Here is a 22,333-nt window from a genome sequence, read left to right as displayed (position 1 = left end):
ACATATTATTCTGAGTATTACAGTCTGAGTAATCCTCTTGATCTCCTCTTCTCCACTTTATCAGGTGAATGATTCACATCCTATAAGACTCTTTAACATTTGTCTGTTCCCTGTTTATCTGCTGTTATAGTTTATCCCACCATGTATCTTAATTTAGGTTAGCCAATGATACAGTGGATGCCCTGGAAAATTAAGAGGAACTCCAACAAATTTTGAAAATGCTATGGTTGAGCAGCATACCCTTCTATCAGATAAACTACTGTTTAAAATTAATAAAAATTAAAATATGGATAATAGAAGTTTCGGGCTTGGGGGGGTTATGGTCAAACTGTCTTTGACCAATGAGCTAATTTCCATTACACGTCCTTGGCTAAGATTTTCAGAAATTGTGATCAGAAAAATGTGAGTGTATCCCTCCCTCCTTCACCTATGCAATAATAGCATTGCAGAGTTGATGATGTGTACAGCCATTCCATCAGAACAATGATGTTGGACCCCTGTCCCTCTGGTTCTATTACCTGATTTGGTACATGATGAGCTTTACACAGCTAGCTAGAGGACACTGTATTATGTTGGGTAAAAGTTCCGGTGTGATCAATATTTTTCCTGGTTTTAACCTGAAAAAATTTATCCTAAACTGAACAGAGTTTAAAATGTCATTTTAGATAGATGGACCAGCACTAAATGTGCCTTTAAAGAAAGGATACTTTTCAAAAGTTTAGTGGTATGTTGGAAGATTACTGGGGGAAGAAAGAGCTCTTATGCTTTTGCTAGTCCGGCAGCTATGCCAGCTGTGTTTTAACTGGCCCAAGATCCTTATTTACAATATCAAAGTATATGAAACAATAAAACAATAATCTAACTTTATAACCTTTTTTTTTTTCTCTCTCTCTTGGAAGGTTCAGCATCTGTCTGAAAAGCGGTTCTACTTAGAAGTTCTGAAAAAACGTGAAGACAGCTTAGAAAAACAGAAAGCTGAAATTATTAACCAAAAAAGCTGGCTTCTTAAAACCTTTGTATGTTTCCAGCTACGGTATTCAGACAGCTATTTTCTACAGTATGAGCATAGTCAGCTTTAAAATTTGAAAATATGGAAGAAGTAATGTTTTAAATCTGGAAAATCAATTTTATTTTTTTAATCTAGCGTACTTAGCAATGTAAATGTAGATAAATTCTCACTTTTAATTTACCACATGATCTAAGGTAATGTATGCTGCAGTTTATCAAAAAAGCTGATTTGACATTCTTGACAATTTTGTAATGTCTGCTGTTGTATGACTGAACTCCAATTCTGACGCATTATTTCCTTTGTAAAAGAAAACTAGGAAAGTCTCACCTTAAATTGGACTGCTTCATCCACAATAAAATATATTGAGAGGTCTCAAAATTAAAATTCAGGGAGGCAAACACCACATGTTAGGAATCCTGACATACCACACCATCTCTTTGGTGCTAGACACTCCTAGCCACCTCTTAAAAGGTAGCTACTTGCAACAAATACAGACAACAAGCTCTTTAGTTCTCTCTTGTGCAAACCTGAATATTCCCTTCCTCTTCATTGTGGATCCTTGGATCTGAAGATATTAAGAAACGCCACAGATGAGTAGTCTTCTCTGTATGTATTTGTACTTTAAGTCAGCAGAACTAAATTTTAAACATTCAGTATGAATCACCAATATTAACCCTAAATCTTTAAGGAGATATCCTTTTAATTAAGTAATATTGCTTCAGCATCCAAAGTATTCCCAATCCTAAGGATACAGAGAAAAAATAAAAATAAATGCTATAAGTATCGCAGAAAAATTATTTAGAAAAATTGTTTAGCTATAAAAGCTAAATGTCCTTTACAGAAGTGTGAAATTTCTTTTAATTGTAACCAGTCAAGTTTGATATACAGATTATAATTTCTTTCTTCCTGTATATAGAGGTCATTTCTTTTTATTTAATGCTACTGACTTTGAACAACTTTATACTAATTTCAATAAAAAGTTGAACTGAAAAACAGCTGTCACAGTCTGTAACATAATGTTACATACAATGTTAACATAATTTTTTTAAATGTTTTGTTATTAAGAATATACCCTTCACTTTTTCAGGAAAAAAGGTTAAAACAACAGACAAAATGATAAGAGCTGTAGATCATTTTCATGTTCTCATAAGTCAGGGAAAGTAAATACACTACATTTATACCACAAGTTTAAGGATAAACAGCAACAGTGTGTCTGCCTAGTTTAACAAAGTCTTTTTTTCACCTGAACATTCAGTTTTCCCTTTATTTTTTTTTCAGACAGATGCAAAGAGAAAAATGTCTGAAGAGGAAGATAATTTTACTAGAGAAGTAACAGAGTTTAATAATGAATATGGACTAACAAGTAATAGAGATCTTCTGATTAAAAAAAAAGTCAAGACTGAAATAAATGATTTAGAGAACGAGGCCGCTCTGCTGAAAAATGGTAAATCTTATTTAAATTATTTTATCTTGGATTACCAGAGAATGAATACCAATCAGTAAAATATAGCTGTGCAAAACAATAACCTCAGTTCCATTCCCTTGCTGTCTGGAGCTTCCTCTTAACACTAAACTGAATGAGTGTGGTCTGACGTACCACATTACACAAGCGTAATTAAAGCCTCTTCTGTTCCCTGTCCTCTTCAGTCCTTTCTGACTATGAGCACTTTGAGGAGAAGCAGCAGATCTGCAGAAGGAGCTCCCAATGTCTATTGTTAACCAGTACAGAGGTGCACTGTCAGACACAGCATACTATTGTAGGTTTGCAATTATTACAATAATTGGTTGAGCTATGCAAATTCCTTAGCTTCAAAAGAATTATATACACAGATGTCTTGTAGGACTGGTCTGTTACTGCCACAGTATAACTTTGAGTTAACATACAGAATATGAGATTCCTCAGCACAGAGAGTCAGACTGAAAAGCAATCCTTCAGTAAGGAAATCATGGATCACAAACTGAATGTGAGTCAATGACATCAGAATGCCAACACCATACATAGTAATCCTTCACTCTATTTAGGGCAGTTAAGCTCTTAGCTGGAGTACTGTGCATCTAGTTTTGGATGTTGCACTTCAAGAAAAAATGTGGACCAGTTGGAGAGAAGGCATATGGGACCAGTGAGGGTGACCAGAGATCTGGAGAACAAGAAAAGGACAAATATTAAAGAACTGGGACTATTTAACCCATGGAGGAAAAGACTGATGGAAGATGGATATCAGTCTTCAAATTGTTAAAGGATTCTGTAAAAAGGAAATTAATATATTCTCCATACCTATAGTGAACTGAATGAAAACAAGTGTAAACCATAATAAGGGAGAGTCTGGCTGGCTGTTTAGAAATCTTTCTAAGAACAGTGAACAACTGAAACACTCTGCCTTAGGAGATTCCATTGCCAAAGGATTTAGGAGTCTCCATTACCAAAGTTCTTTAAGAACAGGTTAGACAAGCATCTGTCAGAAATGACAGAGGTACAGCTGATCCTGCCTTCAGGAGGAGGAATGCAGTGGATGACCCCTCAAACTCCTTTCCAGTCTTGTGTTCCTATGATTCATCAAGTGCCAGCACTTTGAATTCCCGATATCTGATGTGAAGTTACTGAAATATGAGTGTCCATTTAAGTTTGTACTTGGTGGTAGCTTCCTTCTCTATTTCTTGTGGCTCTGATTCTGATCAACAAATTAAAAATGGTCTGTATTTGGTGGCACTTGTTACTTGTAATGATTAATTTTTACATATTCAGACATATCTGATCAGTCAAATGGTCTCTCAAAGGTTAGGACTTGAAAGGTAATTAACATTCTTCTCTGGGTTCAGTTAATGTCTTGATTCCATCCTTTTAAATTGCATCTTTTTTTGAAGTACAACTTGGCTGTCTTTGTGTCTGCTATAGTTCTGAGCACACTGACAACACTAAAGAGAAAAGTTTAGTCAATTCATAAGAAGAAAATTATGTGAGGACCTCCAGTTGTCAGAGAAACAATCACAATTAATTCCAGATGCTGTCAATGTTCAGGTTCAAATGTCAATAACACTAAACAAAATAATTCTTTTTAGTCCTGCTGAGAGGTGTTTGTTCACCACCTATTCAATAACTCATCTTCCTTTATAGCTGAAGTAACTCTAAAGCAAAACATTTGTAATTCCTTTTATGTCCAGTTAACAAAATATGTCAGACATCTTAATAACATTAAAAAAAAACATTTTCTTTCATAGTTATGAACACATTATATGACAATTTCCTGTGAACTGGGTTTTATATGACCAATTTTAGTTTTGTATTTAAGGTTCCTTTTGACTAGCTGAAGATTGGTAGAAGTCATCAAAAGTATTTAAGATTATATCGTGAAGACTAAAAGTGCAATGCATTTTAATTTAAAATATTTTTTTCCTTAGAAATTGATTCAATGGAAAATAAAAATGTTCAGTTAAATGAACTCCAACTGCAGAAGAGTGAGTTAAAGCAGTATTTATTTACCCTCCAAAGCGAACTCAAAGGTATTCCTGATAATCACTTCTTATGATAATTATTTGTGGCTTGACAAATGCTTCTGAAAAATCTTTTCTGTCAAGTAATTTTTCTCAAGAAAAATAATTCATAGAAAAAATATTTTAATATATTTTTACGTTATGTAATACATCATTTTTAAACATAATTATAGCAAATATTATGGATTTCAACAAGAGTAAATGTTAGTTATACTGAGGTCTATAGATTTGCTGAATCATAAACTATAAATATGAAAAATAAATTTTTACTTTTGCTAGTAAGTCATATACTTAAATAGAGAATTTAGTGTTTTGAAGTGAACTTAAAAACAACATAAATATTGTTTAAAACCTATTTAACCTGTAATTAAAGAATATAATTAAAATTCAGATGTTTAACAAGCAACATGGCTTGGACTGATGACAGATTTGGCCTATGTGCTAAGCCTCGAAGTTGTAAATTCAACTGTACCCACTTACTGACATTTGTGTGTTAGCGTATGAACGTCTGCACATAGAAAAAGAAGTCCACACACAAAGCTGTGTTGAATACACAGGAACCTCTATAAAAGAAACAACTAAAAACATACAGAGGGAACCAAGAAAGGTTCTGTGTCAAAGGTGATCACAAGTCATGGGGATGATTTTGAAATTTGGATAAAAAAATGTAAATCTAGAAATGGTTTAGTAACTTTTTTACAAATGTGTAAATAACGTGTCACAGTAAGAGAGCTAAGAAAGGCCATAAATATGGTCATAAATTGTTTGGGAAAAGGAACTAAACTTTCTAGGAGATTGCAATGTGCATATCACTTCCAATAATAAAATAATTCTTGTTCTTTGTTTGGATGCTTTTACCCTACAAACAGTTTCATAAAGAAATCTTAGAAAAGACAAATTTAGAAATTGTAGAGTCTTTGAATATGGATGACTAATATGTGTTTATAAGGTAATTGTTATTTTATGTTTAGACCTTGAGAAAGCAATCAGGGAGGCTGAAAGAATGACAAAAGATTTAGAACAAGAAAAAGTCCAAGTCACTGAAAAACCTCAGACTGATCTTGAATGTTTAAGGTGAGAGTCTTATGTTAATAAGTTCTCAAATTTAATTTTAGGTCTGTAACTACAGACCAGTCCTGGTGTCAATGACTGTTTTACCATTCCTATACAACACTCCTTTGAAATCAGAAGAATCATTCATTTTTATTACAGAACATGAATTCCTGTTGTTTATTACAGCCTTTCACCCTTACATGCATACTCTAGTGAACAAAATACTGAAAGTGTTTGCAAGGAAGTCAGTCAAACCTGGAGGAAGAGCAAAAGACTGCTCCTTCTGTGGAAAGGCAGTTCTTCATTTTTTGAAAAATTGTGGTGGAACACGAAGTACTGACGAACTACCCAATGCTATACATACAGCTGCTTGCTGGCTGCACAGCCTTCCCCAGAGCCTGACTGCAATGGAATTAATCGGCCATGATAACCTCCTTGGGTCAGAGGGGCCTTGTATTGAAGCTACAATTTATTGTAGATTTATTTTCTCTATGATCCCTACCATCAGTTCTAGTTTACCTTCTAATTAAGCTAGTTTAGAAAAAAATTTTGAAGGTTCAACCAAGACAGAAGAACTTGCTCAGTCTCCCTTAATAGTGAACGTCATTTCCTAGGAACTGAGTGGTTACGTCTCATTTCTTGTCAGTTTGCTCCAGTTTGACCTTTATGTTTTCACCATACAGAAAATAATGTAATGTTTTTCAACAAAAAATATTCCAATGCAGAAAGCCCCATATTACATAATTAAACGTATTTTTCCTGTTTATGGTGCTCCAGATCAAAGTGCCTGCGGGTATTTAAAAATAGTAACTCCTCCTAGAAAAGCTGATCCAAAATATTCTCTAAAGAAATTGTTAGGGAGAACACAACTTTTGTTACCATCATGGTTTTTCTCCTATACATTTATGAGTTTTTACAAAAATAAATATAGAGGTTTTTTTTCTGAAGACTTTTAAGGGAAAAACAAAATTTTGCAAAGAAGCTTCAGCACTTTTCTGAAAGATGATTTGGTACTAGACCATTTTTTGCTGAATACTGGTTTTTGAAAGAAAATGATGTATCAGTCCTATTACTTACTCTCTTCAACCTCTTACATGGTGTAGAGACATGTCCAAAATTCCCTCAGCATAAAAATTAATTAGCTCACAATTCTGCATACACTAGCAAAAACTTTGCATTCAACATATACATAGAAGACATGGCGTAAATAATAACAGGAGCAGTTCTGTAAGACAGAGTGTTATAATTCATTCTTTTACATTATTCATTCTATCGTGATATATTGGGGTTTGTGATACATAGGGATGTCAGCTTCCTTCTAAATAACACACTTCCCTTGGAGTAGTTTACTACCATGATGCCACTTAATATTCCAATTGGTGTAATTAGTTTTCTCTAGAAGGTTTCCTGTGTATAAGGTACAGAAGTAGCAAACATTATATTACTTTAAATACCCGTCTGTGCCACTGCTTGCTGTGAGATCCTACGCAAAACATTCAACTCCATGTATGTTTGTCTTTCTATGTAGTGAAATTAACTCACAGCTCTATGGAACAAAACTTCCTTTTATCTGGGTAGAAAACACAACAACAGATAAAATATATTAAATTCTGTTAACGACAAATCCAGCAAGAAGGATGATGAGATTTTATTATTTTATAAAGTGCCTCATTTTATGGTCAAGATAAGCTTACATTATTTGATAATTGCATGTAGTGCAAAATATAAAGTGCTCCTACTGCTATTACTACTATCACAAAAAACAAGCGCTCATTGAGGTGTAATAATAGATTGAAGATATTTTCTTTACATTGAAAATTTTTTTTATTTCATATACAGGACAAAATTTAGGACAGATTTGCCTAAGTTGTACTTTTACCTTGCACTTGCTTTTGATCTCATGCATACTCAGAAAAGCTCAATGCTTTATAGAAAGAGAGAGCCCTAAACAAGTTAACTCAGCTGCCAGAAGTAACATAGCTATGTTACTGTGCTTCCTTGTCAGCATTTATAGGTTCTGCTTTTCAGTAGAGCCAAGCAGGCAATCTCATTTTCTCATTTTTCTATTTCTGTATGTCATAGAATTGTGCTGTTTAGAAGTATCCCAAACCTTATTAGACTCATACAACTCTTTTTTTTTTTTTTTTTTTTTTTTTTTTTTTTTGACAAAACCTACTCATCACTTCTTGGTTTGGACTAGTGAATTAAAAGAATGAAAGGGAATTAAAAGTATTATATGCTATAAATAGTGCAGGTACCCCTGGAGGTACCTGATCGCCCTCCAGTACCTACAAGGTCGTCATCAAAAAACAGATCCAGGATCTGCACAATGCTGTGCAGTGGGAGGACACAAGGCAAAAAAGAGAAGTTGAAATAAGAAGGGTTTAGAATGAATTTAAGGAAAAACAATTTTATCATGAAGATAGTATAGCAAAAGAAAAGGTTGCCCAGAGAGGCTGCATAGTTTTCATCCTTGAAGGTTTTCAGACTTGACTGGATAAACCCCTGAGTAACCTGGTCTCACCTTGTAGCTGACCCTGCTTTGAGAAGGACATTGGGCTAGATGACATCCTGACACCTCTTCCAGTCTGAATCATGCAATGAACCAGTTATCACTGTAGATTGCACAAGGGGCAGAAAACAGACCTTAGATCAATACATACACACTTGCTTGTGCCTACCAGAGGCAGCATTATTTGCAACAAACCAGTCATGTCCACACTGCCTAGCATTTGATGAGATCATACCTGCTCTGGTTCCTTTGGAGTGTCTCTGTGACATTAAGATATAATGTCACACATATGCACATTTTTTCCATTCAAAATGCATTAAATACTTAAAGGAGGTATGTCCAGCACAGCAGTGCTGGTTCAAAATGACAATACCGAGCACGGTATTGTGCTCTATGCTCTATGATGTGCCACAGAAGTATTTGAGGGACCACAGCTGCTGCAGCAGAGCACGTCCATGCAGTCCATGCTTTGGAGCAGATCCTTGAGCGAACTACCCTGTCCACTCCTGTGGGTGCCCTCTGGAGGGAATCTGAGAGTAAAGAAGGATTCATGCAGTATCAGTGAGAAAAATTAAAGTACAGGCACCTGAAGTGAACCAGGAAGCCCTTCTGACAGTCTAGGTACACTTTTGGCACTTGCAAAGGACCTTTTGCAGCCAAAGTGCCAATTAATGCAATCTTACATATACTAGTGTGTATCTTAATAGGAGTCAGTTTTGGTCATGGTAAAATCAGTGTGGTTGAACACAGCAGTGTTTGAGAAACAACCTGTTTTAGCCTGACAGGGTAAGCTTTTGTCCCCATAGAGAATCTACTGCAAGAATAGAATTTTAGTTTTTACTTAAAATTGTATTTAGTATATATAAAGAGAATAATATTGTGACACAAGTAATGTGGATCAAAAATATACATTTTTTTCTATGAAATATGCACGTTTGACTCTTTTTTTTACAGAGCAGGAAACTACACCACTCTTTAAATGGCAAAAATACCAATGTTTTTAACGCTTCCTTAGAACAAATATAAGAGACAGCATCAATAACCCGATATATGTAGCTCCCAGGCCACCCTGTAAATCTGTTACTGTATCACATACCTAGTCCCAGCTTAAAAATCAATATCAAAAGTAGCTGCCAAGGCAAGAATCTTCATTACAATTAAGTATATATCTTAAAGTAAATTGCATTTCAGCTGAAGAATGTAGCTAGCTAATTCAAATTACAGCAATTCATCTTTGATCTGAGAAAAATGCCCTATCCCATGTCTGCAATTTCATAAAATTTCTCCCAAATCCATCAAAGAATTAGAAAAGGTCATGAGAAGCACACACTGGTAATTCCAACAGCTGTTGGTGCTGCAGTTACAGCTTTGTTTTAATACACCTCAGATTCAGGATAAAGCTAACCAAAATTTGAATGTTAAGCACAGATATAGTTATGGATAAGACACTGTACTCTTCCTTAAAGTAGGCACCCTGGAAGTTGTAAGTCTCATGATATAGATGCATAATTCAGAGAAATATCTAAGAAAATAGGGCTTTTGTTTTTTTTCCAGAAAATATCTGCAATTAAAATCAAAAGCTGTATTTTAGTCATCTGTTCTATCAATGCCAACACCAAACAAAAAGCAGGAAAGAGCTTTGGCATCACCTCTCTTGAGTCACATTTCCCTGGCAGGTAGCAAGTAGCATCACTTAAGTGGAACAATACAGGAGTCAAGCAGAGACTAACTGATAAATTCCTAGCTGTGTCACTTCACTATTGTAGTCATTGTAATTACTGACTATATTAATTATTTATCTTATTTCACATTTTAATTTTAAATTTATGTGTTGCCTTATGTAAAGCAACCTAGAAATCATTTTAATTAAAGTTTATTTAGACTAGGAACAGGCAGTTTCTAGCTAAAATTGGTATTTTTCACACTATTCTAAAAGTAGACAGGATAAAATGTTTATTTGAAACCTGAATTTCTGTTCTGCTTCAGAAAAGCAGTAGCAGAAGGGAAATGCATGAAGTCAGCTTACTTTGTAAGTAGTTCAAGGCTTTGTATACTTGCCTAATTCCTAAAAATGTAGTATTGGTTCTTATACTTTGTAATACAGAAAAAGAAACTCCATTAATAAAATTAGGAAGGAAGAAGCAATGCTTTCTTTCATACAAATCATACAGAAAACATGATCATCAGAGCTGAACAAATGTTTCATGCTAACAGCAGGCTGCCTAAGGACATTCATGGTTCTGGTGTTTTAAAAAAATATTTGCAATTTAATTTTATGTTAAATTTTATAATCAGGAAACATCAATCTCTGGAGTAATATATGTGGTTCAAAATGAGTTTTTTAATGACAATCTCCTCATTGATTTTTTAAGCTCTTCTTTTTAATAGCAATGCCCAGTGGAACTATTATACTTTGAATTATGTTAAAATAGGTTTCTATTATAAATTACAGTATGGATTTACAAAAAGTAGATAAAATCTGAAAAAGGATATCTTTCTTTGATAAGACAACCAGTTGGTTAGTGAGAGAAAATGCAAATGCCATCCATCTAGACTTTAGCAAAGTATTTGATATTATCCCACATGGGAAACTACTAGATAACCTGGGGAAGACATATTAAAAATGTTAAATGAGTAAGGAAATGACTAATAGCAACAACAGTATAGGTCTGAAAAAATAAATTTTGGGGCTGGAGAAGGTCACTACAGTCACAGCTGGTCTTTCTTAATGTTTTAAATTATGATTTTGGAATAGAAAGTGTTTTAAGAAAATAATATAAAACAGTTGAAATACTCTAGACCTTGTAGACTGAAGTAACCAAAAAAGAGGAGGAATGTAGTTATATACAGTGCAAGTTTATGTACAACTAAGGACTTCAATAATAGGTACTTGAAAGCAAAGGAGAAGAGAGGCCTGAACATACTATGTAATCAAAAGACAACTATAAATATCAAAAGTAAATATAGCTGTGGAAAAGATAAAAGCAAGTATTTCCAACAAAAAACAGAAGGGTGTGAGAAGACTGTGTACAAATCTCTCACCTACTTTTCAAGAAAGGTGCATTAAACCTGGAAGATGAGCAGAGAATGGAGAGCCCATAATGCAGAAAGAAACAAGGACATTTCTAAATCCTTTCTTATCTCTGAGAAAATTCTACCATTCACATGAAGCAAAGTAGTACAGTACAGAGACAGTAATTTCAGTAGTAGGGTAGACTTATTAATACATCCAGATTGAGATCTAATTTTCCTTGCACAATAGAAAAAAATCAAGATATTTGAACTAGAAGGATCGTTGGCCAATATTTCTTTTCCCTGCATTTTGGTAGGAGTCTTGTGACCTTTAGAAAAACGCTTCGGTTTTGATGACTCTGACTCTTGTAACTTTTTTATTTCCTGTGTAACTTGTTCTTACAGTTCCTATGGAAAATAGTCTGTATAATTCTAGATTGCTGTCTGCACAGAAGCGAATCTCATCCTAAATGTGTAGTTTAATTCAGTGTGCCTTAACCTTTCCATGTTTATTCATCTATAATAATATATTCCTTAAAGATTTCTTCTAATGTTTTATGTATTTGAGGAATATAATTTAAAAAAAGAAAAACAAACAAACAAAAAACCAAATCAAAACAAAAAAACCCTTCTACTTTTTGAGACATAGAACTACTTTTTTGAACAGTTGCCTCATAGTATTCACAAAACACAAGTTTTAATCAATGATAAGTATGTATTTTACAGACAGCATTTGATCCAGAACAGTAAAAGCTGAAATTTTATTTTACCTAAGTTACTTGTATTTATTTTAATTTACATTTAAATCACATTGTTATGTAGCCTAGTACCCTGTTCATTTTCATGTTTCATCTTCTTGCTAGCGTTTATTATTACTACTAGATCAGTTACTTAATTTTTATTCTATTTCTGCTCCATCAAGCACATACTTATATAATTTATTTGCTCAACTCAAGTGCTTATGTTTTGAGATACTGACTTCCATTTTGGACTCATTTTCTCCCTTCCTCAGTCAATTGATAATTGTCTGAAATTTATTGACTTCTTCAGCTGTATCAATAGCATTTTCTGTTTAGTAGTGTCAGCAAAGTGTAGATACCCAGAAAAATCTTGCTCTCACTATAGAATCATACACAGTAATTTTGACCCAGTACTGAACAGACTGAATGACCCCAACACATTAGCTCTACATCGGTTTGAGACAATAAATCAAAGTCTTCTATACTTTTCTTCAATCTCAATAAAGTCTTAAAACCTTGATAAATGTTTCTCCTGAACTTTATGGTAAAATTCAGGAAAATCAATGTACACGTACATACTCTCAAGTTTGCATGTAACTTCTTAGGCAACCTCATTTTCTACCATAAATCCCATGCCCTGTGTATCCCTGTCAAGCAATTCTGTTTTATAGTACACCAGGGTTTTCCCATGTATTTAGGATTAAAAAGTAAAATGGTTGTCATAAACAAGGCAAAGATAAGGAAAATCAGAAAAAAATGTTTTACTTGTCTCAGCAAAACATAACCAAGAGACAGTCTGCTACTTCTACAACTCCAACAATAACCAGGTAGGGTCTTCCATCTTCACTTTAAAAAAAAAAGACTAGAAACACTTATTCACCCTACCTTCTACACAAACTATTTCTTCTTTGAGACCTCTTTATATAAAATTATTCCTGGAATGCAAGTTTAGGCTACTGAAGTCTGGATCCAGTAACGTGAATCTGTGGATGATTTTCGGAGAAACCTGTTTGACAATAACATTATTTTCATCATAGTTCAATTCATAATACGAGCATATATTGATTTCATAAATATTTTTCCTATTTGGCTTCTGCATATAAAGCTGAAATTCAAGAAGAGTGCATATCAACCACAAATGCCAATGACAGTTATAGCTGTGCTCATTTCAAAGCTGCAAAACTGGTTGTCTTCAGTGATCTGTTCCTTCTTCATCTCTTTGTCACTCCTGGCACTCAAGAGTCATCAAAAGTGGACCACTGAAAGCAGAGTTAAGTCTAGGGTAAGCTAGCATCAAAAAAACTGCTGATACTGTTGTCCCACCTACTTGACTAAAGGCTATGTTTTGCTATCACTATTTATCTTAAATGTTTTTCAAAAGAATATTCAATCCTCCTTTCACAAATATGGCGTTTCAAATCCAGCTGTTCATTAGAGGCCATTACTTGTGATGCTGCAATTTACCAACACACTCTTAATCCAGCGCAATGACTTTTCTGAAAGATACATTTTGTTTTTGTCAAAGACACCAATATAATAAAAATAAAAGACAAACAAAGGACGTGGAAGGCCAAATGCTAATGCGATTTTTAAGATATTTTTTTTAAGAGATTTGCTTTTTATCGTAGTCATAAGGAGGGTACGGTTGTCATATTAATCCTTGGTCTGGCTAAAGGGACATCTCTTTCCACTTCCAAAGGTGACAGAAAACCTGACCTCCATCTAGACAGTACAGTTTCATGAATAATTGATTTGCACATTCAATCTGATAGTGGAAAGATGAATATGAATATCCTGCTTATCTTAAATGTAAAATGAAAAAGCTAAATCTGCTTCCAGGTTAAGCATTTTTTTGAATAGTTCCATTGTCTCGCATTCCTTCTGGTAAAACTTCATCATTTATTCAGTAACTTAGGCGTCTCCAATGCATTAATTGTGTAGACAGTAACCTAACAGACAGCCCTTGTTTTGTGAGTATAATATTCCTGGCACATACTATAATTATCTAGCTTCTAAATAACAAAGAAGGAAGACCTGAAAGCAGAATCAATTGATTAATGTAAAAATTAAACACCACATTTGAATGAAGGTCCTTTATCACCACTACCCCATGCAATGTAAGGACTTGTGCCGTCACCACATTTAAAAGTTTTATAAAATATTTTAAATAAAATTTTGAAATCCATAGGCAAAACGTTATAGTTTCAAAGGACAACATCAATAGCAATTAATTCACAGTCCCAAGACACAGATAAGCAGCTCTTACTGCTTATCTTCTGGTTGTTCTCTCCTTAGTGTACACCGAGCATGGACTGGTATCATTCCTAGCTGACAACTACCAAACAGACTATGCATCACTTTTACAATGTGGAAGACAATGAGAGAGCATTTTCTCTGAGATTAACAAACTATGTCTTTTCCTAAACTAAATTAGGCAAAGTAGGGCTTCTATTTTTCTTGAACAAATTAGGGTTCTGATATCATGGTAACAGAGAACACGGGGTAAAAAATAAGGAGGCAAGGCAACAAAGTTAAGCTGATTTGATCAAGATCAGAAGCTGATCTTAGACCTTGAAATGAACTTCTCTCAATGAAAATTATCTGTAAACTAGCACTTTACTACAGTACAGTGAGTATTTAATTTCTTAAAGTGTAGTTCAAAATTTCCTTTTGTTCAAACAATTACATGTATTACGAATGCAGGAGAAATTGCTGAAAGAGGCACTTACTCCTTTCTAATACAAACACAGAGTTCACACTGCTTCCATGCTGACGGTAAGATATTTACATTTTCCACAGGAACAGCAAAATTAACTTAAGGTCCAGTCTTATACTACTATTCTGATGCCACACAGTGACTAAGTTATTCCTCTCGTATGAAGCTACACCTTTTACTTTTAATAAAGCTATTTTCTTGTGTAGAAAACAAACTCTATCTGCAGCAGGACAGCTAAAGTGGTAAATTATCTATATAATAGGGTTACATCATTTATTCTCTATTATAGTATATAAAAGAAAAAATGGTTGCTACCTCCTCTTTCAACTTCAGAAGAAACAGGGTCCTGCTTTGATGCATCAGTTTAGCTATTTAATGAGAAGCAGAAAATACACTTTTCCTGCTTTTTTTAGTCTGTCTATATGTCCCACAATATTCACATTGATTGCTGAAACTGTATTAAGGGTAAGCAACTTCAGCTTTCTCATCATGCTTTTCTTCTAGCAGTCATAGAAAGACTCAATATAATCTCGTCACCTTGTATTCATAAGACTACTAAAAGCTCTGGCATAGATTTCTCTTGGCTTATTTGATTATTAATTAAAACCACTACAGTCACTGATGTGCAAAGTTTAGGTGTCTCCTTTTAGCGGGACTAATGTCATACACATTTCCCAAACACTGATATTTCCCTTGGAAAGTCTTTTTCTGCAGAGTGTTTTTTCCCAATTAAATTGCATTTTTTCCGGTTCTCAAAACTCTGGATTTGTTAGCCTGGTTCGTAGACAGTGTTAGGTAAGTCAAGACTTCTGCCTCTTTTCATTCTACGAAAATATTTGGAGGGGAGCTGCAGTGTTTCAAGGAGCTGCAGCAATTGAGAATCATGTTGCTAAGGTTTATTTTGTTAATTGTTTCCATATTTATGGCAAAAAATAGCCCAGAGCTCTTTGTAAAAACTGCTTTATGTCCCAAAGAGACAAAAGAAAAGTCCTTCCTTGCAAGCATTTTTGCTGTGAATATCTCCACTCATTTAGGAAAACCAAACTGCACACTACAATTTTTTTGGCTTACCACTTGCTGTGGATCCAGAGGCAGCTCCCTATATGGTGCTGGCTCCAGGGTCTCTGATTTCCTGACAGATTTTGATGTTAAGCTACTAATATTTTACATTAAAAATTATTTTAAAATAATATTTTTATGGATAACTGCTACTAGTGGCATTGTCATATAAACTTGAAAGAATGGGGGGAAATTTTATGCCCTTTTGAATACAAAAATTGCTATATTAAAATTAGTCCCTATTGTAGAAAAGTTGGAGAATTCCTGGCTGAGACTATTGGGAAGCAGTAAGTGCTGAAGGATAATAGGAACAGTGAGGAGAGAACAGCGGCAACAGCAAAGGAGTCTGTGGAAGGGTGTGGAACAATGATTGCGCAGGAATGGCTGGACAGGGTCAGGCAAACACGTCTAGTCCAACATTCTGTCTCCACCAGTGGCTACAAGTAGATACCCAGGGAAAGTCAGAACCATAACATATGGTACTTCCTAAGTATCAGCTTTCAAATTCACATGTTTAAATAAGGAAAATTATGACTAATGAGGCCATAAATCTTCATGGTTTATGAAAGCAAAATGGTCCAGAAATTCATCTAGCAGAGTACTTAGTCAAGACACACTTTGCAAAAACCCAAAATGTAATTTTCTTAAGTTCCTCACGTTGCCATCACAACTGCCAGCGCTGGATGAAACCTAATGATATTGTGGGAGAGTAGCATATTGGACGGCGAGTTACAAAACTGGTAAACTTAAATCTTGATCATGCAAATAGATCAGTGAGGGGTTTCTCACATAAGTCAAATAGACAACTGGGACCAAAGCTAAAAAAATAGTTACCCAAGCAACAGTTCTCTGATCCAAAAATGTATTTGTTTTTGGACACAGACTTAAGAAAGAATTGGAAAGTTGCAAAGATGATGATTGGGAAAGTATCTATGAGACTCTTCGAACAGAAATTGAAATTCTGCAAATGGTATGCCATTTTCATTACGTATTTTAAGTGTTTGATAGTTTTAGTTTTAAAGGTGTAATTTAAGATGATTAGTGGTGGTTTCAGATAAGCATTCTTTTGTACTATGTACACAGCCAAACATCTTTGCATTGCAGGTGCATTCCAATCCTCGTTTATTTTAGCCTATTATTTCCATATGTCCAGAAATATCATTTCTCATAGAAAAGGAAAGCAGAGAAAAGAATTTAAAGATATGTTTTTAGCACAAGAAAGACCTATTTGGGGGACTAGTACTAATAATTAGTTTCTTGAAAGCCACAAAAGATTATGCATTTAGGAGCTAAATTAATCTTTACCTCCAGCTGTCAGTTAAATGGAAGATGGGGATATGGAGAAATAGCATCCTTTTATGAATTATTTTATTTTGTCTGTGCACAAATTCTTTACAAAAACTTATTAAAATGTGTTTTTTCTCTAAATGTCAATCCTAACTTCAAATTTCTTGATTATCAGTCTGTGTAACAATACAAAGAGAAAAAATATTTTGAGGTCCCATTTATGGAAATAAAGGGATTTTAAAGGTTCATTTCTGAGCCCCTGATTGAGCTGTCTGAAGATGCAGCTGCCACTAGCATCAACAGTAAAATAACAGTCATGGGAAATTTTTATTACTCACTTTCATGATCAGTTTCAAGTTTCTGTTGGAGGAATACAACTTACTTGTACTTTATCCATTAATTTTATCATGCTTGTCAAATTTCAGAAATTTAAAAAAAAAGTTCAATATTTGAAAACTTCTCTGTAAAGAACACAATGAACTAATTAGATTTAATTTCCTACAATTCAATTATTTCTCTTTTCCAGAATCTATCACAAAAAAAGTCTTCAGACAAGTGAATAACATGTGGCATATGATGTAGAATGTCATAGAAGCTAGTCTTTGAGTATTTTAAAACCATTTCACCCAGGCTCTATCAGGTTTGCTTCTATTTTTTTATTTGATCAAACCACAGTTGGTGTCTGCCTTTACTTTTCATGAAAATAAAATTTTATTAATTTAAAAGTGGTGGGTTTTTGTGTTTTGTTTTCAAATTCAGCAGCTAGCTATCTTTAGTTTCCTCTTTGTTGCCAATGAATGGACGGTACATAGTCCACTACACATACAGCTGAGTTCTCATATTACCATCTCTATTCTCTATGTACTATTTTTTTAGAATGAACACTCTCCTGTTTTTAAGGTCACGTGATGTGGTATTAGTTGAGAGGAAGACTGCTATTGCCATCAAGAAATACTCAACAGGAACTGCGGCTATTTAGTTAATACCTTGACAATGCAGTCCTGTAACAAGCTCTCTGAAACGGCTCAACTCCAGCAATTCTGCATGATAGTCCAGAATTGTTTCTACACCTACTGATGAGTAGATGCCTCCATTGATGGTAAGCCAGTCTGTTACTCAGCACTTGTCTTCTGATTACATGAGAAGTCTTCTTTTCCTCGTCTCCTACAACTCACAAAATACTGAGTGATAGCTTCAGCAGTTGATGGCAAAGATAAAACCGTATTGTAAATAAAAAGTCCCCATTTCTAGAGAATTGGCAAAGAGTTTCCATTGAATAACGGACTCTATTCGTTCAAGCATGTAGGACGTGTAACTGCCACAGCAGTTCACAACCCCACAGCAGGAACTGACTTTATGATTCAGGTGCTCACAATAGGACCATGTAAAAACATTCCTTCTGCTCAGCCGCAGTCCACTCTGCAGTCATCATCTCATCGCATCCAACTGTGTGTGCAAATAGATTTCAATCTGCTTCCCATCCGGGGGGTGGGATGGATAATGGGTCTTCGGTAGTTTTTCTGACCTCAAGCTCTCCAAGCTACAGTGGGAGTCTGTCACACATATAACTGCAAAAGATGTTTTATTAAGAAGGGAGGAATAAATTGCTTTTGGAAGCTGACCAAGTTCTGCCTGCGATGGAGGAATTTTTTTCCTCTTGAGACACAGCTGCAGTCTGGCAAGGTTTGATCTGTAGCACTGGTATCAAAGAGTATTCTGATCCACTGGGTTAACTAGGATAATTCCAAGAAGTTGGAAATATAGTTCCTAATAATCAGTGCTGTTGGAGCTGACATCATTTTAAGGCTTTTTTTTTTTTTTTTTTTGTCTCTTTCCTAAAAGAGGTCATCTTAGGATGTACTTGATTTTAAACAGCTTAGTCCCTCTGACTTGTAGGGGACCACCTGACTCCTTTAAAGTTAGGCAACTACTGCTGGTGAGTTTTGATGAAATCCAGGGCATACTGCAAAATGATACAGTTGCATATCGGAGGGTCTACAGACAGCTAAAGTAGCACTATTTCTGGATTTAATTGCCTGAGTTTATCCTGATTATTTTATTGATAGAAGGGACCTTGCTTATGATAAGTGTACTGGTTAATCAACCAGGAAAAACTTATCTTTAAACTTTAAGTTTATCCACTTATAGTTGCTTTTATTTACAAGAATCCTTGCGTCTCTTTTGCAATGGTCTCATATTTATATAGCTGTTTGGTCCGTATAGATTAAATACTCAGATATGACATGAAACAGAATTCACTGACTGATACCAGCATTATACATATACATTTCTGCTCTTGCTATGAGCAATAGCAACCAATAACTGTCAATAAATAATAAAAATCCATGTCCCTAAGTGGCTAGAAAAAACATCTGGGGAAAAGAAATATGGTAAGCCCTTTTCAGAGATACTTCAGATTCCAGGAAACTAGCTGCAACTTCAGCTTTTTGGGGAGTTTTGTTTGTTTGCTGGGGAGATGTTTTGTTTTTAATACCTGTGAACCATCTAAGTTCTTGATTATTGTAGTAGAATTACAGCATAAATATCACAAAATTTGTAATAACTCAAATGGCTAAAGCTCTCAGAATCGATGTAACAACAAAACGAGAATAAAGCTTACCAAAAAAAGTGAAATAGAAATCAATACAAATCCTATTGGGCTAAACAAACCCCTCAACAGCTCTGAAAAAATATGACGCCAGACTTAACCAGCTGTTGCAGGGTGAATGTAAAACACACTGATTTCTCCAAGTATAAAAATACATTTGTCACCACTGTCTTATGACTAATGTAATTTGGGATCAATATAATATTTCTGTTTGGAAGACTCAAAGAAAAAATTGAGCAAAAGTTCGTGTTTTGGGAATTTTCTTTAAAATTCTCAAACCAGGGATGATTATTCTTTTAAATAATTAGTGCAAAAGAACCAAATCTTTTGTCATGTTTAGTAAATACGTTAAAGAACAGAACATTGCCAAATTGGCATGAAAATACACACAGAGTTGTTATGAAAAAATAAATTCACAGGTAACATAGTAAGAAATATTTTGAAATTATAGATCATGTATTATATACTTTGCATATGAGAGTCTAACAGAACTTCTGAGGCCAGAGGAAGTAATTATCCATTTTTATGAACACAGAAGGATTAATCAGAGCCATAGAAATACTTGAAGCACTTAGTAAGAAGGAGGAAGACAGCCCAAGAAAAAGGTTATTTTTCTAGAGAAAAAAAGGTACAGGGAAAACTATCCATGCTTCTGCACTGGACCTGGGAACAGCTGCTTTTTAGGATCAACAGATAAAAACTCCCTCATTGTTGAAGAGAGACAGAGAAATACTTAAGATTACTAAATTTACCTGGTATGGGTTGAGATTTGTCAAGCGTCAAGCCCTACATCCTTCACAAAAGACTTGCTGTGACCACATACCTAAGACCCAGTTGAGCAGCCTGATTTTTTCTCATCAAATCACAGGTCTCAACCACAGTTTGTAAAAGACACTTCCCAGTATCAGCTTAATGCAAGTAGATTATTGCAAAGGAGAATCCAAGATGCATTTGGAAAAAAAAATCTAACAGGAATGTAATTAAGCCAGGCCATGGACCTGAGAAGGCTTGGGAAAAATCACTGGACTTTCAAAAAGAGTTTACCAGCTGGGGTGAGTAAGTTCTGATCACAGAAGCCCAAAAGAAAAAGTCCGTTAAACCCTGAATCTGCAAGATTGTGGGTTTACAAATCAGCCTTAATAAATTTGAAGGTAGAGCAAGGACAACTCAAGGTTAAGAGCAAAAGAAACTGGAAGATATAATAAGCCAAAGTTATGGTCAGAGGCCATGCTGAGGAGCAGAAGACACAGGAACCTCAATAGCCAACAAGGCAGCAGACTGAACATGAACTGCAGCAAGGTTATGGCTTAACTGTGTAAAAAGTACCCCCATGACCTAATGTTACCTACCCAGATATGTACCTATTGAATCAACAGCTACAACTGGGACACAAAAAAAGAAAAGGAACCAAAATGCAAACATGTTGTGTCTTATAAAAAGGAGTTAAGCTACCACAATTTCATTTTATTTATTATTAATAGCCAATTCATGATTACTAAGGAAACCATTACAATATCTGACCACAGAATAAAATTAAGTTTAGCTAATGCAACAGTACCCACACAAATTACCTCTAATGGTTTGATTTAAATATGATTGAATTGGTGATAGTGCCAAATTAATGTTATACATTGAAGGACAGCAAGAAATAAAGAATAAGTCACGCTAAAAAAAAAGTACCTGTAACTGAATGACGGACTGAGTCAGTGAGAAAAAATGCATATGTATGACCTGGGACAAAATATCAGTTGAGGTCACACATCCTTGTTCAGGTGATCAAGCTTCTGGAGTTCTTGGTCACAGAGGCAACTGACAGTCTCCAGCTACAGGGCTGGTTGCCTGTGTAGAGGTGACAGTGTGGCAGTTGTCTAGTCTAAAAAATTAGACCCCAAGGGAAAGGAATATTTGTTTTCAAAACCTGTGACTGAATTACATGTATAGATCAAAAATGGATAGGAATAGTACCTGCAAGGCCAACCCCTGCCGCAAAGGTATAGTGGGGAACCTGAGAGCACAGATCCCATGAGAATGATAACAGAGGAAGACGAGAAAGGGAAGACGTGTTCCAGTGCCATCTCCCTGGTTAAGGATGCCTTGGCTGAGCAGCATCGCTGCCTATCTGTGGCAGATCCTCCCTGTCCTCTGATAGAAAAAAGAGCCCTGCTTTTGAATTTGCCATTCACAGCATTTCTGCTGCAGATTCAATCAAACAGAGTGTTAGATCTTACTGTATAATGGGGGTTAAATACATTAGAATTTTGAAGTGCTCTGTGTATGTATTCTGTTTGGATGTTTTCTGCTCTAACTGAAACCACGGCATCCAGTCAGAATAAATATGGATGAAACAGTCAGTGTCATCATTGTCATGCTGGTCCAAGTTTAAACTCATGCTAACTCAGAACACTAGCTCAGGTGAAGAGCAAGCCAACTGGCTTACCACAGTCATCTGCAGTTTGACAGCAGTTTGTAACATGAGAAACTATTTCACCATTGACTGAGCTGAAGTAACAGATACAGACCTGACCTGAAGCTTTAGTAGGAGAAAACACCTCCAGGTGATTTCCATGAGAAAGATACCAGGTTTAGCGGATATGCTGCACACCCATTGCCAAGGGTGACAATGCAATAAACAGCCACTACAGTGCCAGTCCTCTGCTCTGAATTAAATGTGATACTACAGTATGTTAACTGGGTAAAGGATCAGATTCAACGTCTAACAATCTACACCTTGGTTGTCAACAGAGTATTTGAGTAGTAGCGCTGCTTCCTTTACTGATTGCAGCTGACATGCAGTGCTTATGGATTCTAGTGATAGTCCAACCTTCCGAATTCCCATCATTCTCTCTGT

General features: G+C 35.1%; 1 protein-coding gene across 1 annotated transcript in view; it reads left to right on the top strand.

Annotated features, from left to right (window-relative positions):
* The window catches only part of CCDC172 (coiled-coil domain containing 172), a 20,335-nt gene extending 2,899 nt beyond the window's left edge, over positions 1-17,436 (top strand). Inside the window, exons 3-8 of the mRNA XM_010075630.1 lie at positions 900-1,016; positions 2,288-2,453; positions 4,406-4,507; positions 5,470-5,572; positions 16,473-16,560; positions 17,404-17,436. Coding sequence (XP_010073932.1) covers positions 900-1,016; positions 2,288-2,453; positions 4,406-4,507; positions 5,470-5,572; positions 16,473-16,560; positions 17,404-17,436 — 609 coding nt within the window. The remainder of the gene's footprint in view (positions 1-899; positions 1,017-2,287; positions 2,454-4,405; positions 4,508-5,469; positions 5,573-16,472; positions 16,561-17,403) is intronic.
* The last annotated feature ends 4,897 nt before the right edge of the window (positions 17,437-22,333 follow it).

The sequence above is a fragment of the Pterocles gutturalis genome, unplaced genomic scaffold (genome assembly GCF_000699245.1).
Source record: "Pterocles gutturalis isolate BGI_N339 unplaced genomic scaffold, ASM69924v1 scaffold34527, whole genome shotgun sequence".
NCBI classification, from domain to species: Eukaryota; Metazoa; Chordata; class Aves; order Pterocliformes; family Pteroclidae; genus Pterocles; species Pterocles gutturalis.
The sequence above is the reverse complement of the archived record's forward strand: the minus strand, read 5'-3'. Positions and strand labels throughout refer to the sequence as shown.